The sequence below is a fragment of the Calypte anna genome, chromosome 26 (genome assembly GCF_003957555.1).
Source record: "Calypte anna isolate BGI_N300 chromosome 26, bCalAnn1_v1.p, whole genome shotgun sequence".
NCBI lineage: Eukaryota > Metazoa > Chordata > Aves > Apodiformes > Trochilidae > Calypte > Calypte anna.
Genome location: NC_044271.1, coordinates 715,727 through 731,553, shown reverse-complemented (window position 1 = coordinate 731,553; position 15,827 = coordinate 715,727). Strand labels below are relative to the sequence as shown.

The following is a 15,827-nucleotide window of genomic DNA, read 5'->3' as shown; positions in this document are numbered from 1 at the left end:
AAACAACCTCGAAAGGCATTAAAGAGCAGCTCTGAAGCCTCCGTCCTCTTCATGGGGAAGCAAATGAAGTGTGGCTTTAGGCAATTTTCCTCCTTCAAACACTCAGGCTCTGATCTCTGCAGTTTTTTTATCCCCCCCCCCTCTCCCAATGGGGATGGGAAATGTTCTAATCCAAATGGGGTCACAAGAGACCAATGCATGAAGGAGCAGCTGTTGCATGCAGTTCTGCACAATATTTCTGTGCTAGAAATGATTCATTTAGGCTGGGTAATACATATGGAAATGTGCTGCAGGAGCATCATTGGGAAAAAAACAAACTATTCTTACAGCCCCAACAAAGGTGAGCTTTTAGGGGCCTTTTCCATTTTATGAGATGTCAAAAAAACCACAGGCAAACCACCTTTTAGTTAGGGAGCATCACTGGGCTGTGCTTTATCCAGATGTAGATGCTTTTTTGCAGCCTGCAATGCAATAACCTCAGCACTGAAAGCAGAACCTGAAGGCTCTGGCTGGGATTGTATGGAAAGAAAATGAAAACCTGCAGCAGCAGAATTCTGGATGAGCAGATAAAGGAGGAGGAATAAAGAGGATGAAGCACAGGGACCATTTCAGAAGTCTTCTAATATTCTGAAAAACCTGAATTGAAAGGGATTTTTACTCTTTTTCCTCAAGTAGAACACTGTGTTTTAATATCCAAAAGCCTTTTGGGGAGTTCCTCAGTACTAAAAGCTGGTTTGTCCCCACCTTTTCTTTAGTGTTACATCCTTTGAAGTTCTCTTCAAAGATGAAGCCAAACTTCCCATTTATTCTACAGACTGTAATGAATATCCAGCTTTGTTTAAGCAATTAGCTTGGTGGGGGGATTTCTGTTGCTGTTTTTTTAATTTTTTTCTTTAAAAAAAAGAAAAAGTTCTGAAATCCTGAGTGGTTTAGACATGTTTTGTAAAAACCCTGAGCCAACAGCTGTGCATTGGACTAATCTGACAGGATAGCAGCTGTCACAACAAAAGCAGAGCTGGTTCAAACACAGCTCCTTTTGTGTGGTGATGGAAAATGATTTCAAGGAAAAGGTTATTTACTGGGTCTCCTGCCTTGAGCTCTGGGGCTGGTTAAGTGACTGTGCACTTGGGTTTGGGATGTGATCCCCAAGAGATGAATGGGCTCTTCAGCTTGGATGCTGGGATGGGCAGGGATGTGCTGGGATGTTCTGGGATAGGCATCCCGCTTCCTTCTCAGCCCAGGAGATGGTTATCTTAAAGAAGGTGGAATTCCCTTTGGAAGAGAATATTTAGGAGGGCTTTTGGACAGTAGGTTAAATTCCCCACAGTTTAAAATTCATCCTGAAAGAGGTAATTCTGAGTGGCTCTCTTTGCCTGAGCATTTTCCTGTGGGATGCAGACTGGAAGTGATGCTCTGAGGTGTGCAGAACCAAAGCTTCAGCCCTGGAACTGGACCCTGCTGCCTGATGAGGTGATGGGGAAACCTTTGCAGGGCATCAGTCTCTTTGGCACAAGGTTTCTGGCTCTTGGTCCCACCCAGCACAATGTGACTCTGGTCCTGAGTGGGCTTTTTTCCATCAGATCAGAAGGATATCCAGTGATGGAACAAAGATGGGCAAGGTGGAAGTCACTTCTCTGGTTCTTGGCCTCCCAGAGGGATCAGGAGCTGTGCCCTTCACCTTTCTTTTCCTCTTGTCACCAACCACCTTTCCTTTGCTTTTCTTTCCCTAAAAGTTCCCTTAAAAATTATCTGCAGCTTAACAGCTTTGGAAGCACAGCAGAGCTGAGCAGGAAAAATTCTGGAACTAGATCAAAAAAAAAAAAAGACTTTCTGAAGTTGAAGAGTGCCTCAAGTGCAAGGTTTGATTTTTCACTTGGGATTCCCCTGAGTCCTCTGCTGGGTGGAAATCCCAAAAAAACTGCACTGAATCTGCCAGCCCATCCAGCAGCTCCTGTCCTTTTCTGAGCTGTATCAGCACTTTTTTTGTGCTCAGAAAAACTGATTTCTTCTAAAGGCACTGCCTGGCTGATGAGACAGCATCTCCCTGAACCTGGTTCAGGAGTGCTTAAAGTGAGATATTAACCTTTGATGGGGAGTGGGGAGGGGGCCATGGCTTTAATGGGTGAATTTCAGGGAGGTTGGACACCTGGGTGGCCTCTTTACAAATTTCCTCAGAGGGATGGGGAAGGGGTCCCCAAAATAACCCCAGAGCTTTGGTTTTACTGGGAAATAAAGTTATCATTTATTTCTCTCATCTGAACATCCATGAGATGAGGTGGAATTCATGCTCCTCAGCATCAGCTCTCACCTGGGGGTACCCAGCATCTTTCTTCTCTTTTTGTTTTCCTGGTTTGGATTTAGTGATATTTTGATTTTTTTATTTTTTTGGGGGGAAGTGTTGGCTGCAGGGAGAAGGATTTTTTTAAATCCTCCTGGCAATGGAAAGCAAACCCATTAACCTCCTGCTGCTCAGCATGCCAGGGATGTATGGTTAGTGCTGGAAGATGTGATCTTCTGTGTTTCATGCAATAAGTCTGACTGCCCAGTGCTGGTGTATGGGCTCTTTGAAATAAAAGCTTCAAAGGGAAATGTTCCTGATGGCTTATACTAAATAATAATAATAATAATAATAACAATAATAATAATAATAATACCCCAAAACCATGGAGAATTAGGCCAAGCTCCTGGGCACATCAGGTGCTGAAGCTTAAGCCACACTTGGGAAAGAAATTCCCCGTCTGGCCCTGGTGTAGCACAGGGGGAAGGTGTGATGGGTTTGCAGAAAATGTCATTTATCCCTGGGGTCCTCCCAGCCTCAGGTGGTGGCACTGCCTCCCTGTTCCTGCCTTCAGGAACTTTTCCTGAGCTGCAAGTCCCATTAATTTTGGCTCTGGATCCCAAACACCTTCCTCAGCTCAGATGGGGGAGACACAAACAGCTTCCTCCACCCCCAGAAAAGTTCAGTTTGTGCCAAGACTCGGTGGAAATGAGTAAGAGAGAGCAGGAAGCTTGCCAGGCTGGAGTGGAAATCAATCCTGCATCCCTGGGGAGCCAGCTGAGCACAGATTGTGCTTGTTCACTTTATGGGGCTGATCAGCAAAACAAATAAACAAAACCCCCTGGGGGGATTCCCTGGGCTGAGGGAAGGCAAATTAGGTGCCTTCCCACCCCACCTCCCTAGGAGCTGCAAGCCAGCCACTGAAAATTAAATATATTTATCTATAAATATCTAAATTATAGTTAAATCAAGGAGGGACTGTTTTGGGGGGACTTCATCTTTAACATAGAGTTGGAATGAGTTGGATCATGAGGTGGGAAAAAAAGAGGAAAAGCAAATATTACTATCAGCCTTATTTGTCTAATTTGCAGGAATTCCTGCAACTCTCCTGTTGTTCCCATGGAAACAGATGTTGGACTGCAGGCAACTGCTCCAGGTTTTCAGGACTATTCTTTATTTTTTCCTTTACCTTTATCCTTTGGCATTTCCAAGCAGCCTGGAAAAGTTCCTCACCTTTCCCAGGCACAAATCTGGATTGTTCCTGAGCCTTCCTTGTCCTCCAAGTTTCCAGGATACCCTGAGAGGTCTCTGTACACAACATTGCCAGGAAAAGATGGAATGGGGAGGGGACTCTGCTGTCTTTTCCCTTTTTTCTGCCTGCCCATGGTGGGTTTTTTTCCCTGGATAGCAGAGAGCATCCCTCCCTCCTTCCCAGCACAATCCCTGGGCCATGGAAAGGGCTCCTTGGCCCCTAAGGAATTGTGCTGTGCAATTCCCACTGCTCATAAAGCATCTGCTGCTGAGCCAAAGCAATCCCTGCCTCTGGAAAAGGCTCCAAACTCCATCCTCCTGGGACAGGGAGTTCTTTTCCAGCCTGTCAGCTCGGACTCATCCACCAGGCAGGGGATGAGCACCTGGGGTTTTATGGCCAAGCTGTCCCTGTGCTTTTACCCAATTTAAAGTCACCCTCTTCTTCCCCTGCCTCCATCTCCTGTCCCTCTGCTCTCTTGCAGGTGTTGATGTGGTGCAGACTCGAGGTGGGAGGTAAGGATGCTCAGCTCCATCTCAGCAATGCCACTGGCAAGGGGAAGGGCATCCAGGAGCTTTTTGGGTTTATTTGGTTATTTTGGGGTTAATTGGGTGAATGAAATGCTTGTGCAGGTGAGAGGGCTCTGCACCCCTGGCCTGGAGCTGCAGCTGGGGAACACCACAGCAGCACAGTGGGGTCTTTTGGGGGGTCTGACTGTCTGATTGTCTGTCTGACTGACTGTCTGTTTGTCTGCTTGTCTGTCTGACTATCTGTCTGTTTCTCTGTCTGCTTGTCTGTCTGACTGTCTCTCTGACTGTCTGTCTGTCTCTCTGTCTGCTTGTCTGTCTGACTGTCTCTCTGACTGACTGTCTGTCTGTCTGTCTCTTTGTCTGTCTGTCTGATTGTCTGACTGTCTGACTCTGTTTATCTGTCTGATTGTCTGTCTGCTTGTCCGACTGTCTGCTTGTCTGACTGTCTGTCTCTGTCTGACTGTCTGTCTCTCTGTCTGCTTGTCTGTCTGTTTGTCTGACTGTCTGTCTGTCTGTTTCTCTGTCTCCCTGTCTCTCTGTCTCTTCTCCTTTTCTTGGAGTTCTGTCTTTGCAGGCAGGGAGGGCAGCAAGGGAGGGGGGAGCTGCTGTTACAGAACATCCTGTGCAAGCCTGGGGAGCCATAAAAGGCTTAAATATGGGTCTGGTAACCCTTGTGTACACACAGACACACACACACACACTCTGATGGTAACCCTTGTGTACACACTCACACACACACACACACGGAGCTGCCGACACTCAGGAAGAGACCAGAGAGGGAAAGCCTCAACACTCTCCCTCTTAATTATCCTACATCTCTTGAGGGGGTGAAGATTAGGGCTGCTGGATTTATGCTGATTATTTTTTTTTCCCTCTCTCTCTCTCTCTCTCTCTCCTCTCATCCCTCCCACGCAGCCTTCCCAGCTCCCAGCTGCTCCCGTGGCTGCTCCCATCCCTCTCGCCAGCTCTGCGGGGGGCAGGGGGGGGATGAAAGGGGAGGGGGATGCTCTGGGGTACCCCCAGGATTTGGGTGTGAAAGTTGAAGCTTTGGAGCAGGGATCTGTGCTACATCCGGACCCGGAGCTGCTTCCCAGGAGCTGTGAATCCATCCCTGTTTCCTGAGCATTCCTGGCAAGGGAGAGGAGGGAATTCCTCACTGCAGGTCAGTGGTTTTTTGTGGGTTTTTTTTTTGGTTTTTTTGGTTTTTTTTTTTTTTGGGGGGGGGGGGTGGGTGGGATGCTGAGGAGGAGGAGGAGAGCTTCATCCCAGGCTTGTATTGCAGAAAAAAACCCTTTGAGTTTTGTTCCACCCTCCCCAGAAAAAAAAATAGTGGGTTAAGGAGGATGTTTTTTCCTTTTTTGGTTTTATCTTCTGCCAGCAGTCCCCAAATATTCTGCATTTCCAGGCCAGGCCCTGGCAGGGATGGGGCTGTGCCAGGAGCTGGCCCCAGCTGAGATGTGGCCCAAGCTCTTCACGTTCCCTCCAGGGGGATGCAGCCTAAATATGGAGTAAGAGGAGCTTTGTGAACACAACCAGAGAGGCTGCAGGGCTTGGAACAGACCTTCTGTGTTTAACCCCTGTAAAAAAGGAGCTGTTTGTTTGTGTGAGCAGGAGAAGGAACCTTTGGGGACATGGGGAGGTGATGCAGGATGCTGCTGGGGGTTGGATCAGGGAGAGGGCACCCTCAGAATTGTCTTGATAAAATTAGAACTCTGTCTGTCGAGACAAACTGTGATGTGAATAAATCTTACCTTGTTCTGCTGTCTCTTCAGCCTACCCAGGAAAAAAAAAAAAAAAAAAAAAGGGTGATCTGGGCTTTTTCCCTGCACTGATGAGTGCCAGAACATGAAACTCTTTTTTTTTTTTTTTTTCCTTGTCCCATAGCATGAAGGGGATGCACAACTGCTGTGCTCTGGAATATTTCTGTCCCTGACCTCTCTATTCCTCCTGGTAGCAACTGAAGGAAATTGCATTTGGCATGATGAGGCTGGAAATGGTCTCAAGGGGCTGGAAATGTGGGGAAGGGGTGAGGTTGGGATTGGGTCACAGCCTCCTGTCCTCACTTCCCACCTTTGTATGCAAGGAGAGGTGCTCAGGAACAGGAATGAAATGAGCTGCTTGTTTTAATTTCCTTGGTGCAATTAATTAGCTTACAATCACATCATTTTTTTTCCTCTTTCCTTACAACTCACAAGACCTTTTTATTTTATTTTTTTTTCTGCCAGCTGGGTGATCTGCAGAGGAAGGCAGGGAAGGGTAGTTGTTATTTTTCTGGGTAGCTGTTACTATGGCAAGGAAACCTGACTCAGTGTGAAGAGAGGTCAGAAATACCAGACTGAAAATCTCATGCATGTTCTGTTTAAAGCCTCAGCTGCCAGGGTTTGAGGAAGGGAGAAGCAAAGGCACCAGAGTCCCCACTTTTCAAAGCCTAAACCTTTTCTGCTTGAAAGTTGGAATTACTTGAAAACCTAGACTTGGTTTTACCTTGTGGGCCAGGACTGGAGAGTCCCCAAAGCTTATAGAGAACCTGCCTGGTGTGTTCTGAGTGTCAGCAAGAAATGGGAAGGAGCATCTGGGACAGAAAGGTGCCAGGCTTTTCCTGACCCCCTGCTCCCCCTAAACCTTGACCAAAAAGTGAGGGTTTGAAGAGATTGGTGTCTGTTGGGTGCTGAGCTTTCTGGACTATTGTATGATGGGGATTTGGGGTGCTGGGCACCTCTAAATATCTATTTTTCTTTAGGTGGCAGAGAATTGTCTCCCTTGGCTGAAATAAGGATGTATTTATTTATTTTATTTTTACAGCAAAGGTTGGGACCTGAGCCCATGGGGCTTTTCAGGCTGTGCTGGTGTTTATCTGGCAGTGGTTACAGCAGGACATTTATGTGTTTCTAGGAGGAAAAGCAGCTCACTTCCATCACAGTGATTCATGGGGGAGGTTAGGTGCTGCTCCCACTTCTGAAACTTTCTGATGTGTTGAGATGTTGCTGCTCCCTGTTCACTTCCAATGTAGGTGGAACCAGCATCAAGAAAATCAGCACCATGTTTATCTTCCTCCTCTCCTTTTGCTTTGCCAGAATCCCTGATTCTAGCCAGGATGGGAATTTTCCAGCTGCAGGCAGAGACCCTCAGGATTAGGCAGAGGGGCAGATGTGGGGTCCCTTCCTGCCCCATTCCCATCTGAGCTGCTGTTGGGTGGTTTGGGGTCACAGAGGAGCAGAAAAGCTGAGCCACAGAGGGCTGAGACACCCAGGGCTTGGTGCCTGCTCCAGCCTGTGCCTTGGATCCTAGGGAAAGCACTGGGAAAACACCCGAGTGTGGCTGGAGCAGGGGATGGAGCTGGGCAAGGAGTCAGGAGCAGGCAGGGGAGAGCTGGGCAGAGCCTGACACCCCCTCCTTGGCACTGGGGGAAATCCCTGGGGATCTCCAGCATCCTGGATGTTACAGATGGGAGCTCAGCCCCTGCACCCAGAGGTCCCCATGGCCCCTTCTCACTGGGTGCTGTGGGGTTTTCCTGTGCTCCACAGCCACTTGGCAAATTCCCTGAGGTTCTGTGGGTTCTGTGCTGCTCCCTGAGACCTTAAAACTGAGGCTTTTGTCCTGCAAGGGCACAGCCTGGGCCCTGCCTGTCATCTCCCCTGGTGGGAAAGCAATTACCACGAATTTTTATTTTAATGTAGCCATTTAAGAAAAATATAATGTTAATGCTTCCTCTTTCTTTTTTTTTTCTTCTTTTTTTTCTTGTTTTTCCTGTATAATTAAGTGCTAATTCCCTGTGCCTGGGAGCAGAAGATGGCTGCAGCACAGGGGGTGGTTGCACAGCACATTTTGACAGCTCCCAGCTCCTGCAGCACTGCTGGCAAAGCTTCCTTCTGAGTTCAGGTGATGCTGGAGAAGGAGACAAAGTGTGGGGGTGTTTCAGACTGACCTTGATTTTCTTGGAAGAGGAGAACAGCAAATTATTTGTTTACAAAGCAGCTGAATTCAGGCAGAGATTTTGCTGCTGAGGATGCTCCACTGGTTCCTGCTGTCTGGGACCAGAATTGGGCTGAACTTGCAGGACTTTGCTCTGCCTGGGCTAGGAGGACTTGCTGAGCACTCCTCAGAAATACTCATCTGCCTCTCACTGCTTGGAATCACCTTCTGTGTGCTGGAATATTGAAAAAAGAATTTCTAGGCAATTTTAGACAACTATGCTGGAGCTTTGGATGGCCTTAATGACAGCAGAGAAACTGGCACCAGCCATCAGGTTCTGCTTCTGTCAGACAGCTGAGTGATGCTGATGGTGTTTCATCCCAGGACTGTACTTTTAGAGTTCAAGAAGTTGAGGCTGAGGGCAGGAAAATGACTTCTCTGAGGTCAGGATGCAAATCTGTCACGCTCCTGGAAACAGGAGCTAGCTCTGCTTTTCTCATTTGCTGGACCACGCTGAATTTGTCCACAGTGAGGCATGAAAATTCACCCAGAAAGCCAATAAATTATTCATGAAAGCAATAACCCTGAGCTGCTTAAACTGCCAGAGCAAAAATCCCAGAGCTGATCCAGCTGTGTGATGCACATCAGCCACCAAGGGATGGGAGGGAGGGGAGGACAGGACAGCAGCTGGGGAGCTCCTCTGTTGTTTGTCCCGTTTTTCCTTGGCTGCTGGGAAGATTCAGAGCCTGCCTTGACTTTCTGCTGCTTTTGGTTGTTGCTTTGTTCTGCTTTTAATGGTTGTTTTGGGCTCCTTTGTGACCCCGGGGGCTGTGGCCTTGTTCCTGAGGCTGGAGGGGGACAGCTCAGAGGGTGTTCCTGGGGTTTGTAACCACACTTTTAAGGCACTGAACAATGTTTAGCTGACTGCTGAAATGGATTTAGGGGAATAAGATGAAATAAAGAGTCCTGGTTGTTTTTTTCAAGCCAGCTCAGATATGGCCATGAAGTGGGTTTGATGGGTATCAGTTGTCTGGGACCCATTTCACTGCTGCTTGTTCATCACTCTCCTCTCATCCACACTTCCAGAGGAGATGTAAGAACTGACCTGGCTGTGGAAACGTGATGTTCAGCTGCAGGATGAGCCTGAAGCAGAGCTGAGTTCCTGGGAATGCTGTATGGGCCCTGTCTGAGACAGGAGCAGGAGTGCCCCAAGGGTCACCTCTGTCCCCTTGTTTCCCTGATGAACACCAAGGCATGGATCTGTAGGATAAAGAGGTGGCATCCCAAGTGTGCTTGCTACATATGGGATGAATCTGGGGTACAAGAGCCCCCGTGCAGCCTGGTGTGCCCTGGGGCTTCTCCCCTTCCAAGGGGATCCCCAGCATTTGCTCCATGCTGTGTCCCCAGAAGGCAGCAGGGTACCCAAGGAGTTCCTCCCAAGTGATGGGTGATGGAAGGCAGCTGTAGGTGGCTGTTGCTAAGCTACAGGCTCTGTCTGCTCCAACTGTCAGGGGGCTGGAGAGCTGAAGGGCTGTGGTCAGGCTATGGGTAAGGTGATGGGTGCTGGGGGGACACAACCTGTTCCTGGCTCAGGGAATTTTCCTCTTGTTTACATTCTGCTCCAGATGAAGCAGCAGGAAGCAAGCTTGGGTCTCCTTTTTAGGAGAAGGGAGTCCATGTCCATGAGAAACCTTAAGGACAATATCAATTGGTTGCTTTATTTGCTTTATTTTGTCCCTGAGCAGTGCTCAGCCAGGAGGATGCCCCAATTTAGGGGTTGGTTTGTTGGGTTTTTTTTTTGGCAACTTCTCACTCTACCCTACAGCTCTGTCTCCAAATGTTGATGGGGAGAGGCTGCTGCCCCTGGAAGGCTAAAGATAAATCTTACTTTGGTTTAAGGCCAATTGTTAAAAAGTCCCAGTTCCACCATGAGAGCAGAGATGCTCTGTGCAAGGTGCAAGGTTCCACGCTGGGCTAGCGAGCAAGCTGCTGCCTTTGTTCTTTTCCATTTGCCCTCTCTCTGTCCTCCTGAGCTGATTAATTTCATCTGCATGCTTAACAGCCATTTCCAGAGAGCAGAGGAGATGCTGGTGGGTTTCCAGCAAGATCTTGTGCCTCTTATCCTGCTCTCTGCAGCTCTCACAGCTCCGCGGTGCAGCCCTGGAGAGGTGGGTGCTGCTTCTGCCTTTCCCAGCCCAGGGCTAGTGGAGAGGGGAACCCAGGGGCTGTGGGAGGAGGGGTCCAGAGGAGTCAGCAGGTTAGAGAAGGAGGAAAAGTTCCCCCAGGAGGCAGGAAAACAGCCGGGGAAGTGAGCAGACTGCTTGCAGCCTCCTCAGTGTAAATGTCGCTTGGGGGCGGGGATGCTCAGGAAACAGATAACAAACTGACTCCAACCTCTCGCTTTTTTTTTTTTTTTCTCTTTTATTTTGTTTTATTTTTAGGATCAATCTCTGCATGAGCTTCTGAGGCAGATCTGGAACCACAGGATTAATGGGGATGCAATGAAAGGTACCAGTGGCTGCTGGGGGGGGGACAGGGGAGGGGGCAGGAGACTGCCTGGTGGTGATGCTCCCATCCTGGGTTGGATGCTCTTTGCATTCCATCTTTGCTGCTTTTTCCCTGGCACTTTATTTTTCTTTTTATTTGCTCTGTTTTGCAGCGTAGCCATCCCCTTTCTGCAGGCAGGGACTGATGCTGCCTTGCCCTGCCAGCCAGCATGGAGCTGGCAAACACCAAAGACTTCCAGTGGAAAACCCTCACCCCACTCCCGAGCCCCAGGGTCTACTCAACCTTGGTGGAATCTGCTGGGCAGGTGTTTGCCATCGGGGGCTGTGATGACAACGGGGTCCCCATGGACTGTTTTGAGGTTTATTCCCCCGAGGCTGACCAGTGGACAGCACTGCCTGCCATGCCCACAGCCAGGGCTGGGGTGGCCGTGGCCACCTTGGGCAAGAGGATTATGGTGATAGGAGGAGTGGGGGTGAACCAGATGCCCCTGAAGATAGTGGAGATGTACAACACGGATGAGGGCAAGTGGAAGAAGAGGAACTCGCTGAGAGAAGCAGCCATGGGCATCTCAGTGACAACAAAAGGCAAGGAGGCTTCAATCCTTCCAGGGCAGGGAGGGATGGCTGCAAGGTGGGGAGGTTGGGGAGGGTTAGAGGCAGCTGATAAATCAATCCAAAAAGTTTTCTAGGTGATGGCACAGGATTATGTTGTCCCAAACCCCTCCTGGAAGTTGAGCCCCAGGTATTTGTTATATCCCACCAGCTAAAGGCAGCCAAAAGCAGGTAAGGCTGGAGGCTGCTCTGTCTCATCAGCCCTGGTGCCACCAGGGCCATGGCTGTGCTGGTAACTGGGTGTATTTTGGACAGGTCCAAGCTCCAGGGTCTCCAATCAATTTTCTCCAGGATTTTGTAGCAAATTCTGCTCCTTGTGTTCTGCAGATGCTGGAAAAAAATAGGAATGGTGTTGCTGGCTGAGGTGAAGGTCTGGGGGCCACAGAACAGCTTTGGTTTGAAGAGACCTCTGGTCCAAACCCAGAACCAGCCAGGAGGGAGTCAGCTTCACAGTTATGGCCTCAAATCATGGCACAAGGAGGGGAAGCAGCCAGCCTTGGGGGGGGGTTTCTTGTGTAGCTCCCCCCAGAATGTTTAAGCCCTGCCTTAAATGAGGTTTGTGAGGCTGAGTTGTGAGCAGAGTTGTGGAGCATTGATTCCCTTCAGTGTGCTCTGATACACTTTGGGGTTGGGAGTTGTGCCCCAGGTCAGCCCAGCTTCCCCCTGGCCCTGGAATTACAAATCTCAGCTCTTTGAGAGCTGCTTGGTTTGTTTGTTTAAGTAGGTTTAAAAGCCACTGTCAAGGAATCTTAAAAAATAATATTTACCATCTTAGAGATGGTTTTCTTTAGGAGTATAAGTTTTCCTGACTGATCCTGCAGGGTCAGCTCAGTGTGAGAGGCCAGGAGCAGAACTAGCTGCCCAAATCCCTGCAGCAGGCAGGCTGGGCTCTGCTTTTCCAGCTGCCCACAGGTCCAAGGCTGCTGCCTCTGCTCTCCTGAACATTTTCTGTGGAGCCGAGTGCTTGTTGGAGGAGCTGATGTGGGTGCTGTGTAGGCAGGATGCTGGTTTGGAGAACCAGGTTTGCCACCAGGCAGAGATGGGGATGGCTGATACAGATTTGGGGACAAACAAGCAGCCTAGCCTAATTTTGTGGCATTTCTTTGCTTCCTGGCCCTGTCCAGACTACAGAGTCTATGCAGCTGGAGGGATGGGATCAGACCTGAGGCCCCACAACTACCTGCAGCACTATGACATGCTTAAGGACATCTGGGTGTCACTGGCAGCCATGCCCACACCCAGGTATGCTGCCACCTCCTTCCTGAGAGGCACCAAGATCTACGTGCTGGGTAAGCAACAGCCCTGCCTCCTCTTCCTCCTCCTCTTCCTCCTCCTCTTCCTCCTCCTCTTCCTCCTCCTCTTCCTCCTCCTCTTCCTCCTCCTCTTCCTCCTCCTCTTCCTCCTCCTCTTCCTCCTCCTCTTCCTCCTCCTCTTCCTCCTCCTCTTCCTCCTCCTCTTCCTCCCCCTTCTCCTTGGGCAGCAGCTCCTTGGATCTCAGCACTGAGAAGCCTCCCTGGAAGAGGCTTTGGGGAATCCTCCTCACCATCCATGCCAGCTTTCCCATGGACTCAGAAATTCCAAGCTTGCAGCTGTAGGTTTTGAGTAGGGCCTTTTGCAGGGGACAATTTTCATTCCCTTTGCCTTACAGGAAAAGAAACCAAGGCAGAGAAATGCTGCTGTTAGCTCGTGGCCAGTGGCATAAGGGGATCAAAATGCAGGAGCCCTGGTTGCTCCAAGTGCCAGACAGCCCTGGCTTGCTTAGGGGCTACCAGAAAAGACTTTTTGATCTGTTTTGCAGTTGGCTTGCTGCTGGCAAACAGTTTTTGGGCCCAGGAGTGAGCACAGGGCTCTGCCTTCAAAGGCAGGCTGAGCATCTGAGCTGGGAAGAGCATTTATCTGTATTTATCTGCAGCTGGAGGGGGGGAAGAAGAACAAAACATCCTTGGTGGTGGCAGCAGCAGCTGCTCTGGTTCTGCTGCTCTGCCAGGAGCTCAACTGGGAGCCCAGGGCTTGCACTGGGGCTGAATTCATCTGAATTGCATTAGCTGGCAGAGCTCTGCTCCCTGCTCTGCTCTGAATTTGTCTTCATTTGAACCAGTGCATGCTGAAAACCTTCCTGCACCAGTGACCTGCTGCTGCTGGTGTGGAGGGAACTGGGGGCACTGGGAAAGGAAGTGTCTGCATCCCATGAACCTGCAGCTAAAGGAGAGGGAGCTGAGGAGTTCCCTGGCTCAGCAAACCTTCGTGCAGGTGACTTGAGACCTGGGGACACCACATCAGCTGGCAGCTGCCCCAGAAGACTCCTCTGACCCTTTTCTTTCCTCCTCCCTGCAGGTGGAAGGCAGGCCAAGTACGCCATCAATGCCTTTGAAGTCTTTGACACAGAGACCAGGTCCTGGACCAAGTTTCCCAACATCCCCAACAAAAGAGCCTTCTCCAGCTTTGTGCCCACAGAAGACAAATTCTTCAGTCTCGGGGGCCTGAGACAGGGGAGGCTCTACAGGCAGCCCAAGTTCATGAGGACCGTGGACATGTTTGACATAGAACAAGGTGGGGGCTGTCCCAGCTCTGTCCTTCCCAGAGGAGCAGGGGGGTAGCACAGCAGGCTTTGGGCTTGCAGAGCTCTCATCTGCTGAGTCCTTGGGACCATTGGTGCTTAGAGGCAGGTCTGCAGTCAGGATTAAGCAGGCAAAGCAGCAGAGGGGTTGGAAAGCATGGTCCTGAGATGGCTGTGTTCAACAGCTCCTGCCCAAGCTGACCTCTGCATCGTGGGGTTTTATTTCCCCCAAGGTGCAGCAGTGAAATGAGACTCCTTAAAAGCAAAGCACTCCTAAAAGCAAAGCAAAGCAGAGGCAGATGGTTTTTCCAGGAGCTGGATGCTCTTGTGTTACCCTCTCTGTCCTGTCCCTCCAGGGAGTTGGCTGAAGATGGAGCGCTCCTCCTACCTGAAGAAAAGGAGAGCAGATTTTGTGGCTGGCTACCTGAAAGGCAGAGTTGTGGTGGCTGGAGGACTTGGTGAGGCATGGGGAAGGGTGGTGTGAGTTGGGTTATCCCTACAGAGGGGAGAGATGGTGGCTCTGGCTCGCCAGAGGGGACAGGGAAAAGGGACCCTATAAAGGGATGGAGTCCAGAGCACAGACACCATCCCAGAGCAGGCAAGAGATGTTTGCTGGTGCTTCCCAGGTCAACCCAGTTCCTCACTTTGTGCTTCTAGGAAACCAGCCAACTGTCCTGGAGTCTGCAGAGGCTTTCCACCCGGAGAAGAACAAGTGGGAGACTTTGCCACCCATGCCCACCCCACGCTGTGCCTGCTCCAGCATCGTGGTCCAGAACTGTCTGCTGGCTGTGGGGGGGGTGAGCCAGGGCCTGAGCAGTGCTGTGGAGGCTCTGTGCCTCAATGATTCCTAGCTGGCTCCTGCTCAGCAGAGGACCCTGCCCCTGGGGGCCTCCAGCAGTGGTGGTGATGGTGGCAGTGCCACCAGAGCTGCCCTGGGAGCCTGGCACCTCTCCTCTGCCTTCTGGTAGCTGAACCCAACCTTGTCCTGGAGCCATGTCCAGCAGGAGCTGCTCTTTCTGGAGTGCTTTGGCCAGGAGTCCCCTCTGAGGAGCCCTCTGGTTACCTTAAGAGCTCCGTGGATGAAGGAGCTGCTGCTGTGCTGTGTCTCCTGCCACCAGGAAGGACTCTGGAGGTCAGGGTATGGGTGAGCATCTCCCTGCTGCCATCCTCACCCACTCCCACAGGGAATGGGTTTGGAGTTGTTAGGAGTATCCAGACAGGGCAGTGGTGGTTGAGGGAGAGCTGGTGGGATGAGCACCCTGGCATCTGTGTGTGCTTGCACAAATTCTCTTTGGCTTGCAGGAAGGGAACCTCCTCACCTGCAGCCAGCTCCAGGGGATCATTCTTCTGCCTTCATAGCAAGGCTTTTCCTGCAGACCTGTAGCATTTGACTGTTGCTTTGCCAGGAGCTGGAGCAAGGGGCTGCCAATGCTCCAGGGAGGGATTAAATGCCCAAGGGACTCTTGGCTGGAGAGAAGCCCTGACTTTTGGCACAGGACTGGCACTGATAAAGCCTTTGCTGGGTTTCATGCAGAGATGGCCTCAACCTATGGTGTTCCAACCAGGTTTTTAGCCCCTGTAGGGATTTTGGAACCTTCTGTTCAGCCCTGGGAGAAGGGAGCTAAACTGAGCTTAGGTTCGGAGCTGCTCTCACCTTGTGGCCAAGCAGTGGCTTTGGCAATGAAGCCAAAAAGTCTTGGCCATCACTGGGGCAGTTTAAAGGGGGCTGTGGGGTTACAGTTCTAACTTGTAGCAGTCGCACCATTAAAATCTGTCTTCAGAGAAGCCCGGCTGTGCTGTGGTCATATGAAAATGTGGGATCCGGCATGAAAAAGGGGGCTGGGGGTAGAGAGGAGGGGGACTCAGTTAGGTATCTGTACCCTGGGCACTGCCCCATCCTTTGCTCCTTTCCTTTCCAGCCCTCTTTTACAGCAGTTCCTGGGCTGTGGGAAGACACGAAGGGAGTGGTTTGGGGGGTGTCCCGGTGACAGCCCCCTTGTCCTTAGCGGGGGAGTTCGGGGACAGCTCTGGCCCCGCCGGTACCGGCCCCGCTCCCGCCGCTGCGGAGCTCCGAGGACACCGTGCGGCGACTGCGGCAACGGCAGGGAGGAGATCGGGGGCGAGGGGGTGTGAAAAACCCCTTCCCTAGGGAACCCTTCGAGTCTGTCTGGGTTTGCTAAGA

At 50.6% G+C, this 15,827-nt stretch overlaps 1 protein-coding gene across 1 annotated transcript; it reads left to right on the top strand.

The window, feature by feature from the left end:
* Window positions 1–4,812: 4,812 nt before the first annotated feature.
* KLHDC8A (kelch domain containing 8A) lies at window positions 4,813–15,424 on the top strand. The gene is made up of 7 exons (XM_008499487.2): window positions 4,813–5,219; window positions 10,411–10,477; window positions 10,629–11,061; window positions 12,213–12,377; window positions 13,423–13,638; window positions 14,002–14,103; window positions 14,303–15,424. Exons 3-7 carry the CDS (start codon window positions 10,686–10,688, stop codon window positions 14,494–14,496), a joined length of 1,053 nt encoding a protein of 350 aa, XP_008497709.1. The 5' UTR covers window positions 4,813–5,219; window positions 10,411–10,477; window positions 10,629–10,685; the 3' UTR covers window positions 14,497–15,424.
* The last annotated feature ends 403 nt before the right edge of the window (window positions 15,425–15,827 follow it).

Excerpts from the sequence above, each read along its gene's own strand:
- KLHDC8A (XM_008499487.2), top strand. The coding sequence starts at position 10,686 with ATGGAGCTGGCAAACACCAAAGACTTCCAGTGGAAAACCCTCACCCCA. Across the intron at positions 11,062-12,212 it reads CATCTCAGTGACAACAAAAG|ACTACAGAGTCTATGCAGCT; the intron begins GCAAGGAGGCTT and ends GGCCCTGTCCAG. Across the intron at positions 14,104-14,302 it reads TGTGGTGGCTGGAGGACTTG|GAAACCAGCCAACTGTCCTG; the intron begins GTGAGGCATGGG and ends TTGTGCTTCTAG.